At 53.9% G+C, this 23930-nt stretch overlaps 1 protein-coding gene across 2 annotated transcripts in view; it reads left to right on the forward strand.

Moving 5' to 3' along the window:
* The window catches only part of SIN3B (SIN3 transcription regulator family member B), a 44857-nt gene continuing 21519 nt past the window's right edge, over positions 593-23930 (forward strand). Inside the window, exons 1-6 of one of the 2 annotated variants that reach the window (XM_018051353.1) lie at positions 593-728; positions 970-1076; positions 2397-2550; positions 9443-9643; positions 15229-15372; positions 22962-23084. In XM_018051353.1, the coding sequence (XP_017906842.1) occupies positions 621-728; positions 970-1076; positions 2397-2550; positions 9443-9643; positions 15229-15372; positions 22962-23084 (837 nt within the window). In that variant the 5' untranslated portion in view covers positions 593-620. The remainder of the gene's footprint in view (positions 729-969; positions 1077-2396; positions 2551-9442; positions 9644-15228; positions 15373-22961; positions 23085-23930) is intronic. The other variant, XM_018051354.1, reaches the window with a different exon arrangement.

Below are 23930 nucleotides of genomic sequence, written 5' to 3' on the forward strand. Positions count from 1 at the left end.
AGAGTTTGCATGCCACAACTAAGATCCCGCATGCTGCAATCAAGACTTAGTGCAGCCAAATAAATTAATAAACATCTTTAAAAAAGCATTTTGGCAACACTTCAATGCAGGGCCTTGTATTGGGGTGCTGTGTGTCCATACCCCCAGTTGTTACATCAACCCTAGAAAGCAGGGGTCCAGAACCCTATTTCAGTAAATATATCAGGCTGTGTAGATCTTAGCATCTGTAGAAGCTATTTACTCCGCTGTCAAAGCGCAAAAATAGCCAGAGGTGCCCAGTAAACGAGTGGGCGTTCCAGCGTTCCAGTAAGCCTTAATTTTACAGACACTGAAACTTGAATTTCATAGAATTTTCACGTGGCACGGAATAATCTGCACTACCGGAGTTTTTCCAACTTTTAAAACTGTAAAAAGCATTCTCAGCTTACTTGTGGGGCCGGACAAAAGCAGAGGCCAGCGTTAGCAGCCTTTCAGTTTTATGGGTAAGATTCTACAGCTAGTCCCTCCAGGAGCTTTGCCGTCCCAGCCGCCGCCAGGCCACGCCCTCCGGGGCGGAGCCAGCGCATGCGCGGCCCACCCTCGGGCGGGGGGCGGGGCGGGCCGCGGCTCCGAGTTCCAACATGGCGCACGCTGGCGGCGGCGGCGGCGTCGGCCCTGCGGGCCGGGGGCTGAGCGGCGCCCGCTGGGGTCGCTCGGGCTCTGGGGGCCACGAGAAACTTCCGGTGCACGTGAGTGGTGCCCCAGCCCTCCCTGGGGAACCCGGCCGTCCAGTCCCCGGAGGTTGGCGCCCCCTGCCAGGGCCCCGCCCGACCCTGGCCCTGCGTCGGCCTCCGCTCCGCTGGGCCCTGGACCCGCGACTCCCTGCCTCCGCCCCTCGGAGCCCGGCCTGCACCCCTCCCGCCAGGGACCCCCGGCCCCGGCCCCCTCTGCGCCGACCGCGGCCCACCGGGACCCTCCCCCTCCCCGCAGGTGGAAGACGCCCTCACCTACCTGGACCAGGTGAAGATCCGCTTCGGCAGCGATCCTGCCACTTACAATGGCTTCCTGGAGATCATGAAGGAGTTCAAGAGCCAGAGGTACCTGCGGGGCCCCTGCCCGGGGGCCGCCCCAGGGCACGCCCTGGGCCGCAGCGGGCCTGAGCGCCGTGGGAGCCGCCAGCCCGCGCCGACCCCCGACAGGGTGACCTTGCGCAGGTGGTGGCTGCTCGGAGCCTCGGTCCTTCTTCCAGACAACGGGACGGAAGGGTGCCCTCCTTGTGGAGCTGTTGTGGGGATTCCTGGAAGGAGGGCAGGGATGCGGTGAGGCGAGTGAGGCAGTCAGGCAAGCACAGGGTGGGATCCTGCCTTTACTCAGAGTGTCGGGTTTTTGTAAGATGAATTTTGTTCGTGGGATTTTTTTTTTAATTTAGACCCCCCCCCCCCCCACCAAGCACTACATGAAAATGTTACTTATCCAGATTAAGGAATGTTTTGGCACTTTCTCCCCCTCAAATCTTAATCCCCAAGGTGAGTGCCTTACTTGCCTCGCCCTCATCCCAGGCCTGCCCTCATCCCAGGCCTGCTCGGGAAATAACGCACATAAAATGCTTAATAAGGAACCTGGCACTTAGAAGGCATTTAAAACACATTAGCTGTTTTCATAGGCACAGGATCAAGGGGGTGAGAGATGTATCGGGGACCTCTCGATCCCCTGTCTTGTTTGACAGGGGTCTTGCTGAGACTTAGAGTGGGCCAGGGGTTCACCCAGGTTCACGTTAGAAGCAGAGGTGGGACCAGGACTCCATGCCTTCTGATTTAGATTTGTATCAGATCCACACCTTGGTGCTTTCCCCACAGAGGAAGTAATAACGGCAGGGCTCACCTGGTTTCCTTCCCAAGCCCGATGGTAGACCTTGGCCCTGACTGCAGCCCCGAGGGAGAACCCTATCTCCTCTCTCCTTGAGCTGTTACGCAGTTTCCATACGTGCAGGGCCTTTGACATTTATGCATTACCGTCAGTTGCTGGGAACAACTCCTGGGAACAGCAGATCGCTGATTCGTATGAAGTGAATTTATCTCCCTGTTTAGAGGACTTGGCTTCCTGTCACTTCTTGGAGCTCAGGATGTGCAGCTGGCTCTCCTGACGTTTCCGGAGTCTAGCGCACGTGCTTGCGGTTTTTTGGGAGCTGTGCTGTGCGCCTGTTGTGTGGGGTTTTAGCAGGAAGATACGGGGAGCCCAGGCCTGGCTGCCTTGGTGGTGGACCACCGTCTGCAGAGTCACACAGAACACAGTTTAGGGTGCGTCGTTGTCTGTTGAGCAGCCTGTGTCCTGGGATGGTTAAGAGAGTCAGAAGTCAGCTCGGTTCCCAGTTTGCCCCCCAAGACCCTCCTGCCCACTCCTGGTCTTCTTTGTTGCAGCATTGATACTCCTGGTGTCATCCGACGAGTGTCGCAGCTCTTCCACGAACACCCTGACCTCATTGTTGGATTCAACGCTTTCCTTCCTCTCGGCTACAGGATAGACATTCCCAAGAACGGCAAGTTAAACATACAGTCGCCTCTGTCGAGCCAGGTATGCAGTGGTGTGAGTGACCTGGCCTCAGCACCACCCACCCTGGCCCTGGGGGTACTCAGGCCAGGCAATATATCTCGTGTGTTTCATTGGCAGGGAAGCAGGTGAAGGGCCGATCTTCTTGAAATGCTTCTAGCACAAATCAGAGTAAATTGAAACATCTTCCCCAGCAGCCTCTGCATCCCAGATTGATCCACTTGGCAGATTTAGATCAAGAGTGTGTGTGTCTGTATGTGTCAAGGAGGCATTCTCTGAACGTAGTTTTATGTCCAGTCACAGTCAGAGATGTGGATGGACCTAGAGTCTGTCATACAGAGTGAAGTAAGTCCGAAAGACGAAAACCAGTATTGTATATTAGCGCATGTATTAACATGGGGAATCTAGAAAAATAGGACAGAGGAACTTAGTTCCAGGCCAGGAATGGAGACTCAGACATAGAAGACGGACGTGTGGGCACAGTGGGGGAGGGGAAGGTGGGGTGAATTGGGAGGTTAGGTTTGGCATAAACACACTACCACGTGTAAAACACTTAGCCACTGGGACCTTCGGTGTGTAGCACTGGGAGCTCAGCTCGGGGCTCCGTGATGGCCTAGAGGGATGGGGTGGGGTTGGAGTAGGAGCGAGGTCTAAGAGGGAGGGGGTGTGTGTGGCTGATTCACTTGGTTGTACAGCAGAAACTTAACATTGTTAAAGCGACTGTATTCTGACTGAAAAAAGATAATGGCAGTCGCAGCCACCAAGGTCTGGGTTTGAGGCTCCCCCTCGGAGCGCTAGGCAGCCCACACTTGTACTCGGGCCGGTCATCCCTCTGAGCACCTTGGCAGCACACAGAATGAAGTGGTGGAGACGCGTGTGTGACCGGCCGTCTTTGTTGTGGATGTGCTTCATTTCCCTGTGGGCAGGACCGTGGGCTCAGCTCAGGCTTGCGGTTCCTTCTGTCTTAAGTGACAGGTGGCAGCCTCTTCTGTCTCTGCAGTCGCTTCTTGTTTGAGCTCACCAGACCCCCTGAGAAAAAGACTGTTTGAGCTTTGCTTTTATAAGGTAACCATTGTCTTTTTCTCTCCTCGGTCCCGCTGCCATTTAGGGCCTAACACATTGCTGGTGGCTTTGCTGGCCAGGGCGTTGTGGGTGTTCAGCGGCATCCCTGGCCTCCACCCGTAGGCCCTCACCCAGTCGAGACAGCCAAAAACAGATCTCCAGACAGAGCCGCATGTCCCCTGGGAGCAAAATCACAGCATTGAGAAGCCCTGGTGTGACTGAACCAGCTCTTTGAACCACCTCCTCCTCCATCTCTGCCCGAGGGGTTTTTGCAGGGAAGCTAAAAATCTACTGTGAAGCATTTTGTAGGTTTCTCCGCTGTTGAAGGAGATTGCAGTTTCCTATCAATTAGGGAGTCAGGATTTGAAAAGAGAGCAGTGCGAAGCGACTTGGCAGGGGCAGGTCCCTCTCCAAGGGGGGCTAGCACACATCCCGCCTTTTCTCTACGCACGGCGGTCTTGTCAGCACGTCAGCACCATCAGCAAGTCATCTCATTAAAGCTGAGGAGTGCGCCTCACTTTTGAAAAGGTACTTGGAAGCCTGGGGCCATGAAAGCTTCTATTTCATGTTTGCAAATGAAGCCCCGGGATCCAGAGGTAGAGCTCGTGCCTCCAGATGATAAAAGCCTTAGCAGGGATTAACCTTCAGAACAGTCCCGGCTGGGGGAGAAAAGCGAGCTCTTTGCAGCTATGTGTGCAGGGGCACTTTGCTGAATCCGAGGCGCTGTGTAAACACTGGGTGTTGAAGAAAGAACCGGTGACCAAGCCCTAAATTGCACTCCCCATGCGGAATTTGCCTTTCTCTAGCCCCGTGGGAGTAACTGCTCCCAAGGCCGGATCTTCACGAGAGCCTCCCCTCCTCTTAAACAGCCGCGGGGCTCCTGCTGCTCCCCAAGTGACTTCAAGACCTGTTGGAGAGATAAGGAGAACAGACCAGTCTTGTCTGCCCCCGGGGTGGATTTCGTGACTGCAGGCCTGTTAACTCTAAAGAGGAGTTTGATGAGAACGCTCCCTTGATAGCTGCCTACCAGGGCTTGTTGGTCTTGCTGCAGCCTAAGAGCCGCCATGTGTGGGGCTGCTCCCCTAGCCGGAGAGGTCCGTGCCCTTCATCCCCTCCGGTCACCCGCTGCTGTCACCTTTCCAGGGCTCCCTGCTCACTAGTGCCATGGTGATTTTCTTTTTAAACTGTTTTTCTGGCTTCACTGTATTGAAGGACCGTCTGTGTGTGTCTGTCAACATCACTGGGCTGCACCCACCTGATGCCAGTAGCACCCCCACCCCCCGCCAAGTATGACAGCCTTAAATGTCTCTTGACGTTGCCAAGTGTCCCCTGGGTTGGGAACAGAATCTCCCCGGTTGAGACACTGGGCCAAGGAAAAGATAAACAGACATGTGCCATGATGTGGGCAGCCTGCCCAGAGAGGGGCCAGGGACCACAGCAGGAAGACCATCCCCTGGCTGCGGCCTTTGGAATCAACATCTTTTTGGATCTGGTTGACTTTAGTTATAACATCACCTCCTCAGAGAGCCCTCCCAGTTCCCACCCCCAAGTCATTTTCACAGCATCCCGTTTTACACGTTTCAAAATAGCGTAGGAGAGCTAAGAAATAAAAAATGCGCTATTTCCTGTTGGTTTGCCTTCCCTGGCAGGTGGGGTCCTCCAGATCAGGCCTGTCTTGTTCATGACTGTCCCCGTTCCGGGACACCTGAAAGGCGAGGCCCCGGGCGAGAGTGGTGAATCTCGGCTGCCAGTTCTGTTCAGGATAGACCCTGCCTCTTGGGGCGGCTCCTTTGTACTTGCCCAAGATCACGGCTCTTAGATGAACTTAAGAGATAAACCTTGAGGTGCAGTTTGTAGCTCAGTGTCCCCTTTACATCAAAGGGAGCCGGCTGCCTTCCCTCCGGGAAGGGTCATGCAGAGTCCGTTCGGTCCCCGGGAGGCCACCTCTTGGCTTTATGTCTTAGTCATCCATGGAGCAGAGGTAGGCCACCTCCTCCGTGCCAGGCACTGGGGTTTGTTCAGATTCCTGGCTCTCCGGGCCCTTGCATGGTTGAGGTGGGGGCTCCTGCGAGACCTGTATGGATGGCTGTGAGACGTGAGGGAGTTCAGCGCCATGAGTGAAAGACAGCAGAAGCCAGGCCTGGGGAGGTGCGGTGGGCAGAGGTGGGGGAGCAGGGGCTACGCCTGTGTCCTCTGGGGGAGGCTCCGTGGTAGGGGCATGAAGGCCTGAGGTGGGAATGAGTGGGTGTGCCTGAGAAAGCCAGGACGCCGGTGGGGTCGGGACCTGAAGCAGAGGCTGTAGAGGGGAGAGCCAGGAGCGTGAGAAGCCGGGGGAGAGTTCTGGAAAGGCCCCTCCGGCTGCCATGCCAGAAGTGGACTTGCGGGGGGGGCAAGAGAAGATCTGGGAGGCTAGAGGGGGGCCTGGTGTGAGCCACGTGGAGTGGAGGGTGTTGTGGACCAGGAGGTGTCGGTGAAAGCGAGCAATCCGGGTGGTGGCAGGAAGCCTGTGGCTCTGGGTGGGTGCAGCGCCTGCTGAGATGAGCCGTGGGGCAGGGGCCGGAGGGGCCGCTGTCCCTTTGGGGATGACCCTTGAGGGGTCCCTTCAGTACCAGGTAGGGCTCTGTGTGCACGCTCGGATGGACCAGTTGGCCGCGCACGGCAGTTCCTTAGTGTCCAGGAGGCGTTTCTACTGTGCCTGGTCAAGGCCACCCACAGCAGGCAGAGCACACAAAAGCCTGGATTGTTCCAGAAAGTTTAGACCAGGGGTTGGCAAACTGTGGCCCATGGAACCAGCCAGCTTATGTTTATATGGCTGGTAGCTTTTACATTTTTCAGATTACAATAAAAAAATTTTTTTTCAATTGTGGTAATGTTTACATAACATAAAATTCGTCATTATAACCATTTTAACGTGTCCAATTTTGTGGCTTTTTAGTACATTTACAATACTGTGCAGCCACCACTAATTCCAGAACATTTTTACCCCAGAAAGGAACATGTACCTCCTCAGCCCCATCCTTCACACCACCCAGCCCCTGGCAGTCACTAGTCTGCTTTCTGTCTCTGTAGGTTTTCCTGTTCTGAATACTTCATGTGAGTGCAGTCATGCCCTGTATGACTTTCTGTGTCTGGGCTTCCTTCTCTCAGCGTTGTGTTTTTGAAGGTCATCCTTGTTGTGTTGGGGCTTCCCCAGTGGCCCAGCGGTAAAGAATCCACCTGGAATGCAGTTCGATCCCTGAGTCAGGAAGATACCCTGGCGAAGGGAATGGCAACCCCCTGCAGTGTTCTTGCCCAGAGAATTCCATGGACAGAGGAGCCTGGCAGGCTACAGTCCATGGGGTCACAGAGAGTCGGACACGGCTTTAGCAGCTCACAGCACAGCAGCGTGTTGTAGCAGCGCTGCAGTCCTTGTTAAGGCTGAATGATATTCCACTGCAAAAACGGAGCTCCTTTTGTTCATTCCTTCATCACTTGGTGGACACTAGGGTTGTTTCCACCTTGGACAGTTGTGAACAGCGCTGCTGTGAGCAAACACAAGGATTTGCTTGAACACTTGTGTTGGGTTCTTTAGGTGGATACGTAGGAGTGGAATTGCTCAGTCACCTGGTGACCATGTTTAACTTACTGAAGAATCACTGGGCTGTTTGCCACAGTGGTTGGACCATTACCGTCTGACCTTTTTTGTGGAGCCCTGGTCTGCAGGGGTGGTTCTCCGTCTTGTCGCAGTAACTCACTTCAGAGAATTGGAGGAGGCATGTGGTGCTTAAAAATGCCCCCTTATACTGGTGGGAAAGGAGCCCCCAGTGAACACACAGCCTCCTCTGAAACCATCCTGGGCTCCATGGCTGCTCCCTCCCCCTGCTCAGCTGTTCCCACCGACAACCTGTATACCACAGAGGAACACAGGATAAGATCTCTGTTAGTTTAAGGGAAAGGTGATCAGGAGGAGCATCCCCAGAGTGATTCAGAACTAATTCCAGAGAAACAGTTCTTGAGTTGTGGCTGCTCTAGGTCTCTTGTGTGTCTGTTTTCCTGGCTTCCTAGAGTTGCCTCTGCACCCACCCCAACCCCAAATTCACCCCCACCCGAACCCCAGATTTGTATCTCAGAGTTCTGACCCTCAGTATCTCAGAATATGACTGTATCTGGAGATGGGATCTTTACAGAGATGATTGGGTAAAATGGGGCCATTAGGATGAGCCTTGATGCAGGCTGACCGGTCCTTCAAGGGAGAAATGTGGACACAGGGAACACCCTCAGGGGTCTGTGCGCGCAGAGGGACAGCCCTGTGAGGGTGCAGCAGGAAGGAGGGCAGGTGTCCAGCCAGGAGGCCTTGGGAGGCTCCAGCCCTGCTGACCCCTTGAGCTTGGCCCTCCCTCCTCCAGAGCTGTGGAGAGATAGTGTCTGTTGACGCTGCCCAGCCTCTGGTATTTGTCATGGCAACCTTGCCGCACTAGTGGACCCATGCGGGTGCTGGTGGGTGCGCCTGGTGGAGGCGGTGGCAGTGTGCCGGGAGCTCCCTGAAGTCCAGGGTCAGCTGCAGGTGCCAGGGGATTTCGCCTGGTCATCCCCAACCGTGGATGAAGCCCACTCTCTTCTAAGCACTGCTCCAGGCACTGGGGATACAGCCATGTCCAAAATAGAATCCCTGCTCCCCTGGAGTCTCCCTATAGCTCAGGGCTGGACAGACAGTTAAATAAGTAAAGTGTGTCACCTGTGGGAAAGCGGCATGCGCCATGGAGAAAAACAGAGCAAGAAAGGGGCTCAAAGTGCTAGGAGATGAGGTCTGGAAGAGTCCCTGAAAGGGGTTGTGTACGCAAAGACCTAAAGCCGAACCAGAGGAATCCTGACCTGCCCGAGACCCAGGTGGGACCCGCAGAAAGCCGAGGGTCAGTCCTGACAGCCCAGCTGTGGTCAGTGACAGAGTGAGGCCGTCCGCAGGTGGTTGTTCAGTCGCTAAGTCGTGTACGACTCTTTTCGACTCCACGGACTGCAGCACACCAGGCTTTTCTGTCCTCTACTGTCCCCTGGAGTTTGCTCGGGTTCCTATCCGTTGAGTTGGTGATGCCATCCAACCATCTCATCCTGTGCTGCCCTCTTCTCCTTTTGCCTGCAGTCCTGACATCCTCAGGACCACACGTGAAGTTCCAGTCTAAAGGCGGAAACGTCGCCTCCTTCGTGGGGTGGTCTTGTCCCACTGTGAGTTAGGATTCCAGCTTCTAGGAGAGAGAGACGTGTGTCTGTTTTTCATTTGTATTTATGTTAACAGAAAAGCATGTGAGTGGAGAGCATGCGTGACGGCTGCTCAGGGCCCATCAGTCTTCTCTCATGTGACTTGCCCCGGGCTTAGCACCAGAAGTCCCACAGCCCTGGGCAGCCTGGACAGGGGCCCTCCCTCACCTGCGGGGTCCCAGTCTCCTGCCTGCTGACAGCAAGTAGCTTTCACACCTGAGAACAGTCTTGCTGAAATGGACTGGCCAGAGGCGAGGAAGACTGTTACAAACGGCCCAGAATTCTGCTCCGGAAAGGATTGCGTGAATGCTAATTTTTCAGTGTGGAGTGTGTATCGTGGTTTCATGGTCTTTGTGAGAAGGGTCAGGCAGAGGTGAGTTGGTGAGGCTCCCAGGGATGCGTGGGCGCTCGGAAGGCTGAGGCAGGGCTCCGTGGCTCCGTGTCTGCGTGCCCTGTCTCTGCTTCCCTCTCTCCAGGCCCCCAGAAGTACACTTGTTGTGTTTGAAGGAGAAGACTCGGCCCTGTGCTGAGTTTTGCCTGCTCTCTTTGCTTTTGTCTGGTGGTCCCCACAGCCTGCACCCCGTGTCGGGCCCGACACTCATCCCTGTCGTCCCGTTGGCAGGAGAATTCGCACAACCACAGCGACTGTGCAGAGAACGTGAAGCAGCAGATGCTGTACAAGGAGGACAAGCCCCAGGTGCCCTTGGAGTCCGATTCCGTGGAGTTCAACAATGCCATCAGCTACGTGAACAAAATTAAGACCCGCTTTCTGGACCACCCGGAAATCTACAGGTCTTTCCTGGAGATACTGCACACTTACCAGGTAGGAAGGCTTGGGCCACGCTTCTCTGCGGGCGTGGGCGGCACCGCTCAGTGTCAGGAGCGTCGGAAGCATTCAGGTTTTCCTCAGGACCTCCTGTAAAATTCTGATTAGCTTTTTTCTTTTCTGCGTTAGTTTCATTCTCTACTGTGGCAGAGTACATTTGTAAAACTTCACCATCTTTAAGCGTGCAGTTCAGTGGTATTGAGCACTGCACAGTCACAGTGTTGTGCGGCCATCACCGTCATGCATGTCCAGAACTTTTCATCTTCCTGGATTGAAACTGTGTCCCCATTAAACTCTTATAACTCCCCCTTGCTCCCTCCCGCAGCCCCTGGCTCCCACCCTTCTGTTTCCTGTCTCTGAATCTGGCTCTGCTGGGGGCCTCCTGTGAGTGGCTTCGTATTTGTCCTCTTGACTGGCTTGTTTCATTTAGCGTGACGCCCTGAATGAAGGTCTGTCCCTGCTGTACCCTGTGTCAGAATGGCCTTTTTGAGGCGGAATATTATTGCATTGTATGGCTTGGCCTCGTTTTCTTTCTCCATTCATCCATCAGCAGACACTTGGGGTGCTTCCACCTTACGGCCACTGTGAGTAACGCTGCCGTGACAGGCGTGTACCTGTTGGTGTTCTGTGTAGGTCGGCTTTTAATTTGTCCCTGAGGCACCTCTGCACCCTCTTTGGGAAATACACACTAGAGGATTAAAGAACCGCCCCCCCAAGAAGACAGTTTTCCTTTTATAAAATGGCTGAGTTATTATTTAGACAATAGAACTACCCTTTATTTATGCTGAGTACAACTGGGCCTTGCGCCAGGTACTGGGTCAACAGAGATGAATGGTTGCTGTTGCCTCGGAGTTCAGCTTAGGGCTGTGCCAAGGAGAGGTGAAGGTTGCTGACCCCGTGAGGGGTCGGGGAGAGGCTACTCAGGTTTTAATACTTGGTTAGTTGCTTTGTGTGCACTGGACTTGATCGTGGAACTCGGTCTTCAGTAGGGTCTATCACTGCCGCACAGACTCCAGCTGTGACGCGCGGGCTTGGTTAACTCTGCGGCACGTGGGATCTTAGTTCCCAGACGAGGGGTCAGACCTGCATCCCCTGCATCACAAGGGGGATTCGTAACCACTGGACCACCAGGGAAGCCCCTCAGGTTGAATCTTAACAAATCAGTCAGAAGCCTCAGGTGAAAGACGGAGTCTCTTGGTGCTGGGCATGGCCTGTGCAAAGGCCCAGGGGCCAGCGCGGGCAGCTGCCTGCAGGGAAATTGGCAGGGAGTACAGGCAGGCCAGTGGCAAGGGGCATCGGTGTCATGCAAAGAGTTCAGACATCATCTGTGCCCAGACGTGGAGTCTCTGCTGCTTTTTGTTTTTCTAACCAACAGAACCCATTAAAAAAATAATGTTTATTTTCATTTATTTATTTGGCTGTGCCCTGTAGATCTTTATTGTAGCATGTAGTTGCAGCACAGACTTTTTAGTTGCGGTTTGTGGGATCTAGTTCCCCGACCAGGGATTGAACCCCGGCCCCCTGCCTTAGGAGCACAGAGTGTTAGCAATTGGACCAGCAGGGAAGTCCCGAGGACCCACTTTTAAAAGTGAAATCTTGTGCACAACCTTAATAAGAGAAACAAAGAAGTGAGATTCCTTTTAGCGTAAATGTCGACGATGAGATGAACAGCATTTGCTTCCCGTAAACCCGGGGGAGCTTTTTCGATGGCCTAAGCATCCGTGGGCGCTGGTGCTGACGTCACGCGTGGCCCTGTTGGCCCCAACGCCCATTGTCTGCACGGGCCTTGTGCAGCGTCAGGAACTTCCTGCCTCTCACAGAGAAGTGGTTCCACGTGGCAGCTCTGAACACCAGTCTGCTTGCAGCCATGGGGGTTTGTGGGTCTTTCACAGATTCCGTGGGGTCCAAACATGTCAGGGGCAAGAAAGATCATTAGAGGGAAGGCCAGGAGGTATCTGTTGTGTTGATGGGAATTGAGCAGAGACGTTAGACGAACTTAACCGAGGTCGTAGCGAAGGGCTGCAGGCTGATTTGGAGAACGCATGAGTGGGGAGGTACAGCTCAGCCTTCTCCAGCCACGGCTCAGGAGTCAGTTGGAAATGCAGCCGCCTGGGCCTCCACTCCAGGTTCTGCCTGGCACCGGCTTTCCCAGCGAGCACCCTGGCAACAGGGACCATCCATTTCTTCAAGAGGAGCTGGCAGTGTGAATTTCTGTGTGAGTTATTCTGATTTTAGAACATTGGCTCAGATTTTTTTAATTTATTTAGTTTATTTTTGGCCGCCCCGGCTCCTCGTTGCTGTTTGGGCTTTCTTGAGTTGCGGTGAGCGGGAGCTGCTCTTGGTTGTGGTGCAGGGGCTTCTCATTGCAGTGGCCTCTCTCGTTGCGGAGCACGGGCTTTAGGGTGCTGGGGCCTCAGTAGCTGTGACCCGTGGGCTTCGTTGCCCCACGGCATGTGGGATCTTCCTGGGCCAGGGGTTGGACCTGTGCTCCCTGTATTGGGATGCAGATTCTCAACCGCTGGACCGCCAGGGAAGTCTGGGTTTGAATTTTTTTAAGACATTGTGAGGCCAAAGTGGCTCTAGAGTAAATTTAGCCACATGTTACTTTTTTTTTTTTTTTAATCTGTTGAGCTTTGATTCAGACCTTAGCTGTGACCCCTGCCCTTCAGAGCCCTTTGGCTCACCACCCTGAACCTTGGGGTTCTAATCCCTAAAATGGCTATAAAGCTGGTGGTGCCGACCCAGTTAAACGTGGTTCACTGAGGTCATTGATTGTAGCACAACTCTTGCCTCAGGTCAGTGCAGGGGAGTGGGTTCCCTTACACAGCTTCGTACGTGTGTCGTGTGCCTGGACAGGCACAGCCAGCTCTGCCCTGACGTCCCGAGTGACCACACTCTGCACATATGCCCCAGCCACAGGGCTTGTGGGAAAGTGGGGTCAGGGCACGACACTCAAACACTGTGTCAGCCACACACTAACGAAAAAAACGGTACTGGGCCTTTTCTGGTGGTCCAGGGGTTGAGTGTCTGCCTGCCAATGCTGGGGGCACAGGCTCAACCCCTGGTCCAGGAAGATCTCACAGGCCTCGGGGCAGATAAGCCCGGGTGCCACACCTGCTGAGCCCACGCGCCTTAGAAGGCTGTGTGGTCCACAGCAAGGGAGGCCACTGCCGAGGAAAGCCCGAGCACCACGACTGGAGAGGGGCCCTGCCCGCAGAAGCTAGAGAAAGCCCAAGAGGGGCCCTGCCTGCAGAAGCTAGAGAAAGCCCGTGCGCAGCTACGGAGACCACAGCCCAAAACGTGCATAGACAGGCACCCACGAGAAGCCGGTAGCACCACTGTGCACTCGTCAGGTGGCTAAGCATGAATGAATATTGCAGCACTTGACCTTGGAGAAGACCTGAGGTTCACCTGTGGACGTGGGTGGGGAAGGTTGCAGCCTGCAGGTCACTGTGAGGTACCAGGAGGAAGTTCCCTAAAATGCGATGGGAGGATGTCGCCCCAGATTGGAAGGGTGGCTCCTGACAGTTGAGGGAGGGTGTGTGCGCGTCGGGTGTCGTGTCCCACGTGGCCTGGCTCAGCCGGTATACTTCTCCACATTCACCCCTTGTTACTCCTGGACAAAATCCTGTCTTATTAGCAAGTGCAGAATCCACCCCACGCTCAGATCATTCTTCAGTATTTGTCCCAAACAGATGTCTGTTTAAAACAGGCCTTGCAGCATAGCTGACTCTTTTCTGTGGGAAAATTTGCAAGAGGTGCATCCCTGCGAGAGAGTGTGCCCCCGTCACATGATTGTAGATGGCGCCAGGCTTCCTTCTGCCAGGGGCACCGGGCTTTCTTTCTGCCTTGTAATGAGAGCGCCCAGCTCCCCACAGCCTGCACAGAGATCACCATCACTTGCCCAATCTGATGAGCAAAAATGCGGTCACCGTGTTGTGGGCGCTCAGTCGTGTCCGACTCTTGGTGACCCCATGGACTATAGCCCACAAGGCGCCTCTGTCCGTAGAATTCTCCAGGCAGGAATACTGAAGTTGGGTTGCCATTTCCTCCTCCAGGGAGTCTTCCCCACCCAGGTGTTGAACCCTAGCCTCTTGAGTCTCCAGCATTAGCGGGCGGGTTCTTTACCATGGAGCCACCTGCTGTGATGCTGTTTTAAATTGTCAGACATCACTTAGTCTGATCACTGTTTTATCTGCATAGGAGTAATTTGTATTTGTTCTCTGAGCTGAGTGATCTTTGCCTGTTTTTTCCTTTGGTCTTCAAGTGTCCCGGTAACTTGGGGCAGGGTAGGGTGGAGGCAGTTTTTTCTCCCTCCCAACTAGGTGCTCTGTGTGCCAGGATTTGGAAAGTGGTGAGGCGGGCCGAGAGGGGCGGGGTGAGGCGGGCTGAGCCGAGGGCTCCCATTCCTTGTCCCTCCCCTTTGCAGCTCCGGGGGTGGGGGGACGTCGACGCCTTGGCGCACTGCTTGCTCTGTCATGTTCCGGCTGAAAGGTGATAGGGACTTTTCTTTTAATTCACTCTTCCTTTTTTTTTTTGGCTACTGGGTTTTTTTGTTTGTTTGTTTGTTTTTGCTTTAGCTGAAGGATAATCGCTTTTGTTGTTTTCTTCTGGGTGTCAACACGAGTCAGCCATAGGTATATAAACGTCCCCTCCCCTCCCTCGTGACCCGCTCTCCCATCCGGGTTTTCGATGCTGTGCCCAGGCTCTCTCCAGTTGTGTGAGCGGAGGCTGCTCTCTAAAGGCGGTGGCTGGCTTCTCACCGTGGTGGCCCCTCTTGTTCCGGAGCATAGTCTGCGGGCGCGCCAGCCTCAGTGGTGTGGCGCACAGACCTCACGTAGCGTCTTCCAGCTCCGGGATCAGAGCCGGCTCCTGCATTGGCAGGCAGGTTCTTACCACAGCGCCAGCAGGGAAGTCCAAGGACTGACTTCTGACGGCCGACTTGCGTTCTCCTCACCTCTTCCTGCCCTCCCAACCTGTGACCCCTCTGGTCTTCGTCTTGTTGTCTTAAGCTCCAGGTCAAGCCATCTCCCTTCTGGGGCCTTGGTGACCCTGGGAGAGCAAGTCCCTTAACCTGCAGGCCCTTCCTGTCCTTCTTCACCCTCTGCCCCTTCCAGACGCAGCACTAGCTCATTTCCCCTGCCCTGCAGGACGAGTCCCCTTGCTCTTGGGAGCACCGTGGGTTCGCCATTGACCTTGCCTTTCCCCAGCCTCTGCTCAGCAGTGCTGCTCGAGGGCTGGGGCAGGGTCTTTCCCTGACCTTGCCTCTCCCACATTGCCTCCACGCTCCCAGCTCTGACCCCATCCATGGCTGGGGCTCAGGCCAAGTTGTGCAGCAGGGTCAAGATGCAAGCACACGGGGCTGTTCTCCAGAGCCAGTGGAAGGGGAGTGGTTGGAGGGTAACCCAAGGTGTCAGCTGAGCAGTGGGCTGGGCCCCTCTCTCCTGGTGGCAGCAGTCAGGGGTTCTGCTTTTGTGAATCGTCCCTCTCTCCTCCACAGTAGGATGCCTGAACGTCCCAGCCTACGGTGTCTCCTGGTTCCCTGGCTGACCACTTGTTTTCCTTTTCCTGAAAATCGACAGAAGGAGCAGCTGAGCACGAAGGGCCGTCCCTTCCGAGGCATGTCTGAAGAGGAGGTGTTTACCGAGGTGGCCAACCTCTTCCGCGGCCAGGAGGACCTGCTCTCCGAGTTTGGACAGTTCCTGCCTGAAGCCAAGCGGTCCCTGGTGAGTACAGAGCGCCCACCCCAGTCTGGGGCCACGTTATCAGCCAGAACCCCACACCTCAGTGCAGCCTTCAGGCCAGGCCAGGTTTATCCACTCCCCAGAGACGCTGGCTTTCCCCTGAAGCCACACCCAGTGCAGCCACCCATGGGCCCTGAGTGCAGGCTCCCCGCCCTCACTGACCTGGAGCAGCGGGTGCTGAGGGTGGTTTGGGGGGCAGAGCGTCTTCCAATGGAGACCTGCCCATAACCGGGGCCTGTGGTGCAGGAGGGGTCAGGCTCACTGCCTGCCTGTGTGGAGGGACAGGGGACGTGGGCTGAGGCTCAGCAGTGCCTGGGGGGCCCATAGACCTGGGAGCGGAAGAGGGGCCTGGGGCGGGGAGTTCGGGAGCGCAGACTGCGCTGTCAGCCTTCTCTCTCTGTTGTGGCCTGAGGCCTGCCAGGCTGCCTTTTCCATTTCCTCCTCCTCTTTTTCTTTTCTCGCGAGCTTAAGAGCTTTCGGGAAAAAATGGAAGGGAAGTTCACGTAACGTAGCGTTCCCCATTTTAAAATGTACGATTCAGTAGTGTTCAGGGTATTCATGGTGTTGTGCAGCCATCGCCTGTGCCTGGTTGCAGAACATTCCCAGCTTCCCAGAGGGAAACGTGGTCCCCGTCAGCAGTCGCTCCCCATCCTCTCCTCCTGAGACCCTGGCAGCCACCAGTCTGCTCTCTGTCTGTGTGGATTCGCCTGTTCTGGACATTTCATGTATTGATAGGTGGGCTCATACGACACGGGCCCTTTGATTGGCATGTGGCTTCTTTCCACTCAGCATCATGATTTTGGGCTTTTATCCATGATGTGTCAGAACTCCATTGCTTCTATGGCCGAATAATAATAATTCCATTGTGTGGGTGGATCACAGTTTGTTCATCTGTCACCCGCTGATGGACACTGGGGTTGTTGCCACCTTTTGGTCACTGTGAATAGTGCTGCTGTGAACACAAGGTTTTGCTTGAACACATGTGTTCGGTTCTTTGTCTATACCTGCCGCTGCTGCTGCTGAGTCGCTTCAGTCATGTCCGACTCTGTGCGACCCCATAGGCGGCAGCCCACCAGGCTCCCCCGTCCCTGGGATTCTCCAGGCAAGAACACTGGAGCGGGTTGCCATTTCCTTCTCCAATGCATGAAAGTGAAAAGTGATAGTGAAGTCGCTCAGTCGTGTCCGACTCTTTGCGACCCCAAGGACTGCAGCCCACCAGGCTCCTCTGTCCATGAGATTCTCCAGGCAAGAGCACTGGAGTGGGGCGCCATTGTCTGTACCTAGGAGTGAAGCTGCTGAGTCATACGGTATGTTTAACTTTTGAGAAACTGCCAGACTGCTTTCCACAGTGGCTGGACCATTTTCCGTTCTCGCTGACAGTACACTCGGGTTTCAGTTTCCACATTATCACCAATGCTCAAGATTTCCCTTTTTTAAAAAAAAAAAAAAAACTCTGAGTTGGCATGAAATGGTATCTCGTTATAATTGTGATTTGTGTTTGCCTGCTGACTCATGATACTGAGCATTTCATGTGCTTACTGGCCATCTGTTTACCTTTGGAGAACTGTCTTTTCAAGTATTTTGCACAGTCTTCCGTTTGTCTCCTGGTTGTTGGGTTTTAAGGGTTCGTTATGTACTCCTGTCATCAGGCCGTTATCAACTGTTTCTCTATTCTGTAGGCTGTCTTTTCACACTGTTAGTGTCCTTTGGTCAAGTCCTGTTACCTATTTTTCCCCTTTTGTCGCCCATGCTTTCACTGTCAAATCTAAGAATCTGTTGCTAATTCTGAGATCATGAAGGTTTACCTCGTAAGTTTCCTTCTAATACTTGTATAGTTTTGGCTCTAATGTTCGGGTCGCCGATCCAGTTTGAGTTAACGTTTGCATATGGTGTGAGCTAGGGGTCCAGTCTGGTTTGTCGAGGGAATTGTCCCCTTCCATTGTAGAGTCTTGGCACTCTCGTCGGAAATCAGATGGCCAGCATTACGGGTTTATTTCTGGACTCTGAGTTCTCATCCGTTGATCTCCTCGTCTGTCTTGGCCAGCACCACATCATCTTGGTTACCGTAGCTTTGCAGTAAGTTTAAAAGCAGGAAGTGTGAGTCCCCCGATTTGGTTCTTTTTCAGGATTGTTTTGACAAGTCAGGGCCCGTTGCAGTTCTATATGAATTTAAAGGTTGGATTTTCCCTTCTAGCAAAAAAGACCATTGGGAGTTTGAAAGTGATGGCATTGAATCTTCCAGCTGTTTGGGGGAGCATTGCCATCCTAACAAGATTAAGTCCTCTACCCAACAAATAGGCGGCATTTCTCCCTTTATTTAAATGTTTAATTTCTCTCAGCAGTGTTTCATAGTTTTTTTTCTACTGTGTAAGTCTTGACCCCTTTGATTAAATTTATTTCCAGACACTATCCTTTTTGTTGTCGTGGAATTTTTTCTGTGTATAACTTGATTGATTGATTTTGTCTGTGCCGGGCCCTCTCGCTGCTCGGGCTTTTCTCTAGATGTGGAGAGTGGGGCCGCTCTGGCTGTGGTGCAGGGCTCCTCGTGGTGGTGGCTTCCCCTGTGGAGCACAGGCTTAGGCGTGCCGGCCTCGGTAGTTATGGCGTGTGGGCGCCGTAGTTTAGACTTCCTGGCTCCAGAGCACAGGCTTGGTAGTGGTGGTGGACGGCCAGAGTTGCTCCGAGGCATGTGGGGTCTTCCCGGGTCAGGGAAGTCCGGCAGTTGCTCTCTTAATTTTGCTTCTGGATTAATCATTGCTCATGCGTAGAAACAGCACTACTCTTTTGTATTGATTCTGTATGCTGCAACTTTGCTGAACCCGTTTGTTTGCTTTGACAGTTTCCATGGATTCCCTAGGATTTGCTAACAATATAGGTTTTCCAGTTTGTGTGCCTTTTGTTTCCTTTTTTGGCCCAGTTGCTCTGATAGAACTTCCAGTATTGTGTGGGTTAGAAGTGGTGAGCGCAGGTGTCTATGTCTCGCTCCTGATCTTAGAGGAGAAGCTTCTTTCACCATGAGTGTGATTGATGTGAGCTGGGGGCTCTTCGTAAGCAGCCTGAGGTTGAGGAAGCCCCCTCTATTCAAAGGCTGATGCGTGTTCCATTTCCTCTCTTCGCTTTCTCTTTGCCCTTGATGACACCTTGGGGGTGAGCACACCAGAGTCCCCCTGCCACCCTCCTGCGTCACCACCATCTCTCCCGGGTCTGCTTCTAGAGGGAGGGTGCGGTGGGGCACGGGGCTGCAGGACAGCTGGTCTCTCAGAAGGGCCTCACAGGCAACAGCAGTCCGAGTTTGGACGCCATGCAAGACTCTTGGTTGATGAGGTGGACTTTGGGTGTGCGACCTGGGGCCCATCCCCATGTTACTGTCTCCAGGACACAGGGCACCATCCCTAAGGGTAGAGTTTCCACGCAGAAACACTTCCTGACTGAGCTGGAGAAGCTGGCTCTGTGGTACGGAGAGTTCTGTGCCCGTCGGTGGGGCTGATGTCAAGTCCGGGAGCTGTGGCCAGTCCTGCCCACCCTCTTGGAGTCTCAGGTGTCCCGGGGGGCTGGACTGAGCCCAGGGAGCACACGCCCGGACCTCCTTGGGCTCCGGGTGCTGCAGGGGGCCTTGAGCTGGCCATGTAACCTCCCAGGCTTCACTGCCTTCTCTCTTCTGTGGAACTGACTACCCCTCCTGCTCAGGCCGGGGCTGAAGTATTGTCCTTCAGGTGCTTCTTGCAGGACCCAGCTTATACTCAGTGCTTTGGAAAGAACCGCTATGGATGTGCTGGAAAATCCAGCCTAGAATCCAGGCTGGTCGTCCCATCTCCCGCACCAGCCTGCTGCCTGGCCTGCCGGAAGCCCTTAGGGAATGCCTGGGCAGGTAGGGGAAATAAAGCCCCTGTCTGGACCCCCCAGGGACAGAGAAGTCACATGTACACTGGGCCTCTCAGCCCGGCTGCCTCCTTACGGCCCTACCCTCGAGTCTGATTTGTCTTTAAGCCCACTGTCTGCCCCATGTATCTCTCTGAACTTCAGAATCCCGACTTGTGTTTTTCTCCATGTTCCCGAGTAATGCGCTTCGCCGTCGCAGCTTCATTGCCCTCTTCCTTCTCTGTGCATGCTCCTGCTTGTCAGAGACCTCCCTAAATGGCTCATGACCGGCCCTCCTAACTGGCTCCCAGAGCCACGTGGCCGAGGGGCAGAGGGATCTCGGCACCTCCTTCCCACTGCATACCCTTCTTCTGTTGGCTCAGCCCAAGGTTGTGGGCACTTGGGCCTGTGTCCCGGGAGCTCGAGCTGCATCGGGTCCCCTGCTTTGAAGCCTTTGCTGCTCCCTTGTACGCTTGGTGGGTAGTCTTTGGGTCTGATCCTCTTGGACCTGGGTCTGGAATCTCAGCTCTGAGCCTGGTGTTGGCAGTTCTCTTCCTGAGCCATTCCTGCAGGGATGTGTGCCCAGTGGCACCCTCCAGCGGCCTCCCCAGAGCCATCACTGTCAGCGCCGTGTGGTCCAGGGGCAGCCCACCCCGCGGCTTCAGGAAGCAAAGGCCTACCTGAGTCCCTGGCCATCTCTCACCGTTCTGGAGGACATGCCCTGCTCAGGGAGCCTCGAGAGCGTAGCCCCCACTTAGAGAGGAGGTGGGGGGTGCGGCAGCTAGAGTAGGGCTCTGAGTTACGTACGTGGCCCATGTCTCGCTTTGTCCCCTCCTCTCTGCAGGAGCCTGGCAGGTCACCTCCTCGTCCCTCAGCTCCCTCATCTAAATGTGCGAGAATGTCTGTCCCTAGGCCAGTCGGAAGCTTCCTAAGCAAAGTGTCTGGCCCTGGTGAGCCCAGGGCTGCAAAGCAGGGTCCTGCCTTGGCGGAGCGGCCATGAGACCTGCTTCAGGGGTGGGTGGGGAGCCCTGTCTACTGGAGTTGTGGGGACGGTGCACAGCAGACGCTTGGTGACTGGTTACACTGGCCGTCTCCGCAGCTCACATGAAGTCTGCCGGCCTTGGTTCCTGAGTTATCATGTTGTGTCTCTCTGTGAGGGGTGAGTAGAGCCCCTTGTTCTCTCAGGACTTTGGTCACAGCACCCCCTGGCGGACACAACTTGGCATTTACCGAGCTGGACTCGGACAAAGCCCACGCTGGAAAGAAAAGCATCTCCCTCAGAAAAGCACCTACTCAGTTTCTTTAAATGATATTTGTTATCAATCCAGCAGTGTGTACATTGGATTATTATAGCTGTTAGTGCTTTTTAAAAGATAGCATCAACTTTTAAAAATTGTTAAAATACTCGTATGTATATATAATTCATCTTATAAAGTGATGTTACATTTATGTTTCCACTAAAACGGCAAGAGAAAGAAATCAAAAGTAAAATTGGATATTGTCCTAATTAAACTCGACTATTTGGCCTAGATCAGGGCTTAGCAGTTTTTCTGTTAGGAGCCAGACAGTGAGTGTCTTAGGATTTGCAGACCGCACAGTGTCTGTGGCAAAGGCGCAGCTCTGCTGTGGTGGCGGGAAAGCAACCACAGGCCTTCCATCGGTTAGTGGGTGTGGCTGTGTGCCGGTAAACCTTTATGGACAAACAGGAACTGAGCCAGCCCCTGCCTAGATGGTTTCTGGCGGCCTTCTGCCTCAGGCATTTGCACATTGGGACATTTACCTGAAACATAAGAACTGTCTGAACTGTTGGGGGAAGATTGGTGATACTGAGCTTGCTTTCCAGCTGGGTGATCTTAGCTGGGCGAGCAGTGGGTATCCCCCCCACTCCCCATTGCACCCACCCCTGCCACCAAGTCCTACTCAGCATGCCATTCTGTCCCCCTCTAAGAAGCAGTGTTGGCACCAGTTCTGGGATCTGCGGCAGATACCAGTTGAGGATTTTTTTACTTTAGGTTCTTTGGAGTAGTCTTGAATCTTTGGATAACTACTCCTCCAAAGAAATTTAATCCCCTAAGGGACAAGGACAGACTTTATTGGACAGGAACAGGCTTTGCGACCCCATGGACTGTAGCACACCAGGTTCCTCTGTCCTCCACTGTATCCCAGCGTTTGCTCAAATTCATGTCCATTGAGTCGGTGATGCCTCCAACCATCTCATCCTCTGTTGCCCCCTTCTCCTTTTGCTTTCAATCTTTCCCAGCATCAGGGAGTTTTCCAGTGAGTCAGCTCTTTGCATCAGGCAGCCAAAGTACTAGAGATTCAGCTTTAGCATTAGTCCTTCCAATGAGTATTCAGAGTTGATTTCCTTTAGGATTGACTGGTTTGATCTCCTTGCTGTCCAAGGGACTCTCAAGAGTCTGTCTTCTCCAGCACCACAGTTCGAAAGCATCAATTCTTCAGGGCTCAGCCTTCCTTATGGTCTAACTCTCACATCCATACATGACTGCTGGAAAAACCATAGCTTTGACTATATCCATAGTTAAGTAATAGATCTTTATCATTGTAATTATTTATATAAAAATAGTGCATGCTCATGGAAAAAAAAAGCGTTAATGAGAGCATCAGCTATGAAAAGTAAATTTCCCTCCTTCTTGCCTCAGTTTCCCAGTCATCCCTCAGAGTTAAACTTACAAATGTCTTATATATCTTTCCAGAAACCTCTGAGTGCAAACAAATGTTTATCCTTAAAAAAAAAAAAAAAATGGCATCCTGTTTGTTCAGGCATGCCCCTAGGGGTTTTTTCCTGTTTAGAATAACAGTGTATCAGATATGCCTGTCCCTAGCAGCAACACAGAGCTGACTCATAGCTGACGTTTGCCTCTGTTTTGTTTGAAGGCAGCATGATTTATCCACCCAGCCCACCCTTCGTGTGGTGTCTCTGCATAAAGGCCCCATGGTGGGGTGGGGGTGAAGGACCTGGGCCTCTGCATCCCAGCCCCGCAGAAGAGCTACCATCTGTCCACCTTCTCCCTTGCCTGCTTGGAGTTCCATACAGATAACAAACACTGACTAGATTCTTCTAGAACCATTCTTCATAAATATTGCCAGCACCCTGACGTGCTAATCAGTGCTTGGTGCAGAGAACCAGCAGTGAGCGTCCCCCGCACCGCCCATTATGACATTGCCTCTAGGATGCATTTTCTCATTCATAGGAAAGAACATAGACTCGGCTGGAAGGCCCCCAAGTGACCTGGCAGCCGTCAGCAGCTTCCTCTTGCTGCCAGGGCTCTGCATACACTAATCTCACCTAAATGCTTTTCCTTCCTGCAGTTCACCCAGACACACAGGCAGACACCCTGTCAGTGGTCTGCTGGGTGAGTCCCGCACCAAGGCCCCAGTTCAGTGTCTGCCTGCTGAGCCCTCCCTCACTTGTCAGGATCCTCGTCCATCGAGGCCTTCCGTGAGCCTTCTCCCAGTCTCACAACATGCACCTGTGTGAGCTGGGTACACTGGTCTTCCTGCAGGAAACGTGAGCATCTTGAGAGCCAGGCTCGGCTCGCATTAGGACCAGGCCCCTGGCCCGTGGCAGGCAGTGCTCACTGGGGTCGCGAGCTGGGTCGCAGGTGGTTCCCTGTGCTCAGGTACATTGAGAACCAGCCCTGATGGGTCCGCTGTGTCTCAGCGCCGATCACCTCCTGTGTTTGTGTCCTTAGTTCACAGGAAATGGGCCGTGTGAAATGAGCAGTGTTCACAAGAGCGAGCATGAGAAGAATCTGGAGCACAGCAAAAAGCGCTCCCGGCCCTCCCTCCTCCGCCCGGTGTCTGCACCAGCAAAGGTAACCGCCCACCGCGCCTGGACGTGTGCACACTCCGCAGCCTGGCCTTCTCTGTGGATGGCTTGGGGAGCAGCTGCAACAGGCTTGGGGCAGGAGGCTGAGTCCAGGCCCTAGTCCAGCTTGAAATTCACTGTCTGTGGGGGCGTGGGAAGACGGCTCAACTCTAAGGTGGCTGTTCATCTCTTCCCCTTGGCTTACGAGGTTGTGCGAGGTGTGGTGTCGCCTTCCACGTAAACTGGATACACTGCTCGGCCTGCTGCTTTTCACCTTCACAACTCTTTCATGGGCAGGACGCCCATGTCCAGTTGTGCAGGTTGGTCACTGCACAAGGTGCCCTGCTAAGGGGTGAGAGGTTCTAAGGTTCCTCTCCTGTTGTGCTCCTCACGTGTAATGGTGATTTTCTTACTCCGTCATCCCTTGTGTATCTGCTAGTTGGCTTTCTACTGGAAGGGAGAGCTTTTTCTCCATCTCCGTTTATTTAAAGTGTGTCTTTATGGACTCGGGTTATAATCTGTTACTGTCATGTTCTTTTGGGTTTTTTTCTGTCTTGTTTTGTTCTGTTTTTCTAGGCTGCACCTTGCAGCATGCAGAATCTTAGTTGCCAGACCGGACGTCGAGCCCATGCCCCTTGCAGTGGAGGGGTAGTATAATCTGTGACTATCGTTGTCTGTCTTGACTCTAAACTGCCTCAGATTTGGCCGGTGGGGCCCCTTTAGGTTGGCTCTTGTGTCCTTTTGACACATGCTTATCTTCACAGCGATTTGAAACCCAGATTTCCCCAGGATCTTCTCTTCGCCATCCCCCCGCGCCCCCAGACACAGTCACAGCCCATGGGAGGAGCAGGCA

This window comes from Capra hircus, chromosome 7 (assembly GCF_001704415.2).
Source record: "Capra hircus breed San Clemente chromosome 7, ASM170441v1, whole genome shotgun sequence".
NCBI lineage: Eukaryota > Metazoa > Chordata > Mammalia > Artiodactyla > Bovidae > Capra > Capra hircus.